Raw genomic sequence first — 4,347 nt, forward strand, 5'->3', positions numbered from 1 at the left:
GACGACGAAGACACCGATGACGGATCACAACTGCAATTACAACCTCCATTTAGGGCACAACAATTATTAGGGCAACATTTTTCATACTCGTTATCATCGTAATCACAAAAATTTGACCTAATTTCGTCGATACAACAAGGACTCGAATCTACATCTTCAAAAATTTCGACATCATCTTCCTTTGGATTGAACAATGGCACGTTACACTTCAATTTGCCACTTTCAATAGCCTCCACGCGCTCATGGATCGCCTCACGCGCTTCAATGTCATTGTCCCTCGACACGATAATCGGGTCGAAGTTACAATAATCTTTCTTGTCTTCACCTTGAAGCTCACACGTAATTTTTCTTGAAAAATTAGAAACGTACTCATATCCTTGTTCTTCCGTTAAATCAGAAGAATAGTGATTGTAACTGCTCAATGATTTTTTCAACGAGTTAGAATTTTGCTTCATGGCGTGCCAATCTTGTTCCAGCTTCTTGTAAATCTGCTCAAGATTTTGTGTTTCTCTTCTTTTTTCTTGGAACCCTTTCATGGTGTTTTATTTTTGCTTTTTCTATGAATCTATACATATATATAGTTAATCCTCTCTAGGGTTTGAATTTGAAAGGATTCGTTCAAATTAAAGGAACTCAAAAATATTTGAGATCTATCTAATTTGATTTTTGATTTGATGAGATTATTACGGGATAGCAACTAACCACGTTCTAATATCAATTTATCTTCTCATTAAAAAAAATCTTTTCCTTTTAATTTTTTTAGGGAAATAATAAGAAAGATAGATTTCCGTTTTTGTATTGAAAAAAATATTTATTAATTTGTTTTTATAATTAAGGTATTAAATTGCGGACCATATCACCCCATAAACAGAAAAAAAAAATTGATTTCAAGCATTTATAATATAAAATTAAAATATATTTTAAATGTTAAGAATAAAATTAAATCAAATCAAATATTAGAAAATATTGTTAAAATTTTCAAAGATTAAAAACATATTTGATCTTTTTTGAATTACGGAGTTTTTTTTTATACTTCTTAAATCATTAAAAGAAATTGTGGAACTTTCCAACCTAACACGATTTATGTGTTTTAGTTGGTAAATTGTTTCATAAATCCCTAGGAATCTTTGTGTTTAATTTATTGACCAATTTATAAATTCACATGCATATCTATATCGATTTATGCTTTAATAGGTGATGTTAATTTATTCATATGAATCATTATAAATGTTGTTTTAGGAATAAATTGTAAAACCCAGTCACCCAAAAGAAGGTACTAATTGACCATAAACGATAAGAAATCTTTGACTGATAGTAATGGATTCTTTAGTCTGTAGATAATTTTTTTTATGTGTTTTATTGGTGAATTGTTGTTCGTCGCCCATATCCCTTGTTTCAACAGGTGAAGTATTAATCTATCGGCGGATATAAATTTTATTTAAGAGTTTATTATTGATTATTAAATTATTGCATGTTTGCACAAGACAGGATTTAAATTTTTGATACTTGTTTAAATCAATGAGTAAATTGACCACTTAATCAACTAACTTGGTTTGGTGAATTTGTTTTTTTTAAAAAAGTTATTTGAAACTCATTTTGTTGGAATGAATTGTTAGGAGTTGGGACGATTTTTTTTCCTTTCACCAAGTAAAAACCTATCTTGTTATGTTTTATACATTATTGGGCATCGTTCAGATATCCAAGCCCAAATTCTCATCCTCTCATCGTTTTCTTCTTCCACGTTCTTGCTGTCTAATACGAGAAGAGCTTAGCCCATGTCCATAAAAAAATATTGAAAATAGTCCTAAAAGTTTTTACATTAGACATAGTAGGAAGATTAAAATTTATTTATTAATCCAGCCCAAAATAAAATTTATTTATTAACAAATTAAAAATAAGAGATTAATATTTTTTATTATTTTATATTTAAATTAAAATAAAATTCAAATGCAATTAATTTTAATCAAATTTATCAAATTATTCAACTATTTTTAATTATCAATTTTTTATAAAGTTAACTACATTTTTCATTTTAAGTTAATATTAACTAATTTATATGTATTTTTATTTTTAACGAAAGTGTGGGTATTTAGTATTTTCTTATTAGAGATTAATTTATTGGAAATAAAAATTAACAGGGAGAAATTTGATTGTTTATTTGGAAAAAAAAAATTAAACAGATCAGAAAATAAAAATAAAAAAAATAAAAAATAAAATCTGAAAAATTAGATCATGTTGTTCGTTCTTTCTTCCTTGAACCAAAATTGAACCACCGCATGGAGGACTCACCGTCACCGTCGACATCGACATCGACATCGACATCGAGACAGAGCAAGAAGGCGGAACTTTCGGATGACGCTAACGTCACCGGGAACGGTGGAAGTTTCGGTTCGGTGAACGAGGACCTTCTCCAGAACATTCTGGCGAGGCTCCCGGCTCGTTGGTTCGCTTCCGCTGCTTGCGTCAGCAAATCATGGAGCTCTGTCTGCAATCGAATCCTTACTCGTCCAAAGCTCTCTTCTGCTCTTTCTCTCAATCCTTCACTTTCCGTGAGTTTCACCTATTTCCCCCAAATCAAAACATTTCTTAAAAGTTAGGGTTAATTGAAAATGGAAACGGAGCTTCGTGATTCTGTCAGTTTGTTTTTGAAGTAAAATTTTCGAATTTGTACTCAAAACGATACATGTTATGTTCTGACGAACTTAGGAAGATTGCATTTTGCCCTCAAATTGGTGATATATATGGAAATGAATTTAGTGCTTGAATATATGATAAGGACTAACTTTATGTCTAGCATTTTTTTTTGAGTTACCAATTTGAGCATTTACCTTTAGTATTTATCTTTTGGATAACTCAAATTTATCATCAAATGTGAAAAAATTTGGTCTGTGTTTCGACAGAAACGATGTTTGTGTGCATGTGTTGAGATTCTTAAATGAATGGTTTGGAATAGTGTGAGTTGAATATTTTTGAAGTTGATTACCAATGTGTGCTTCATACTACAGGAAGCTGTGGATGATGTTCTTCAGAAGGTTCTATGTGAGCCGATTCGGCCTCATTTTGCCATTGTCAATGTTGGAAGTGGATTTGACTTGGAGAAGATAATGCATCTTGTATGGGATTAAAACATCTCTTCTGGTTTTTGTGGTGGAAGCATTGTTTGTTTTGCGCCGCTGACTTTGGTCTGTCTCTTATGCAGATAAGAAAGACCTTGGGATGCAACATTCCGGTTATTGTTACTGTGTCAAATGGTATTATAGGAAGGGATGCACTCACTAGTGAATTTAAAGAGGTTGGATCTTGATGCTTGTTTCCATTTATGTTATGGATTTGGTAAACTCAATTGAACATGGATACTTTGTGTAGGTCAAATGGGGCGCCCTTTTTAGTGGTTTTGAGGGTGAATCTTATGCAAGAAATGTAAATGAAGGCATATTATTGACAGTTGGCTACCTTCCAGGATTAAAGGTTGAAGCTATACCATTACGGCATCCAACCCGGGTAACGAAGTCTCTTGTTAAGAATTTGAAGTTTGCATCCTCAGACATGTGTCCTTGACTCATCCCCGATATTAATGAATATGTAATAGTATAGCATATATGCAAGAGGTTCCTTAAGTTGCGATGGCTTTTTAGCTCCTTTAGGCTAGTGGCCCCTCTGCTCCCCCAAGAAAGGCATTAAAATTGTGACAATTTTGCATTAATTTATTGTAAATTAAGTTCTTAATCAAAATAGTAGGGTCCTTCATTAGACAAGTAGTTCTTTACTTAATGTGCTACTATTTTACCATTTAGCATCACAATTAACAAATTATGAGTTGCTATTATTTTAGAAATATTTTTGATATAGTTATAGAGATAAGTTCGGAGTTCCTAAGAAAGATGCGCTAACCCCTTCTGGTGCCTCACTGCAGCTCCATAGATGCGACATTCTGTACTGCTTTTGACTACCCTCATACCATCTAGATTAAACAATTAAATTAAATTAAGACTGGTATGTGTTATGCTTTTATGATTAACGAAGTTTTTAAATAAAAACATTTTTGATGCAGATATATTCATCAGTGTGTGTTGACGATTTTATAAAGGATATCAAGGAATATTCAGCCTCGGTCTCCAACTGCCCATTTCCAGTTGGGATTATATTATTTGGAGTTAGTAGTTATCCACATACTTGCTAACATTTTATTTAATGTTGATAGATATTTTTATTTTCTCATTGTTTATGTCATTCTTGACTCCATATCACACTGATGTGGATCCACAGGAAGCAAATGGTGACATGAATCCAGTTATGGAGAAGCTAGGTGAGTAGTACGTGTATGCATATATTTTGTTTTACCTACAG

General features: G+C 32.1%; 1 protein-coding gene across 1 annotated transcript in view; it reads left to right on the forward strand.

The window, feature by feature from the left end:
* The first annotated feature begins 2,222 nt into the window (after window positions 1-2,222).
* Window positions 2,223-4,347, forward strand: part of LOC107463559 (F-box/LRR-repeat protein At5g63520) — a 5,222-nt gene continuing 3,097 nt past the window's right edge. The window contains exons 1-6 of the mRNA XM_016082367.3: window positions 2,223-2,549; window positions 3,006-3,113; window positions 3,200-3,292; window positions 3,367-3,501; window positions 4,052-4,153; window positions 4,267-4,306. Of these exons, the coding sequence (XP_015937853.1) occupies window positions 2,277-2,549; window positions 3,006-3,113; window positions 3,200-3,292; window positions 3,367-3,501; window positions 4,052-4,153; window positions 4,267-4,306 (751 nt within the window). The 5' untranslated portion in view covers window positions 2,223-2,276. The remainder of the gene's footprint in view (window positions 2,550-3,005; window positions 3,114-3,199; window positions 3,293-3,366; window positions 3,502-4,051; window positions 4,154-4,266; window positions 4,307-4,347) is intronic.

The sequence above is a fragment of the Arachis duranensis genome, chromosome 8 (genome assembly GCF_000817695.3).
Source record: "Arachis duranensis cultivar V14167 chromosome 8, aradu.V14167.gnm2.J7QH, whole genome shotgun sequence".
Lineage (NCBI taxonomy): Eukaryota > Viridiplantae > Streptophyta > Magnoliopsida > Fabales > Fabaceae > Arachis > Arachis duranensis.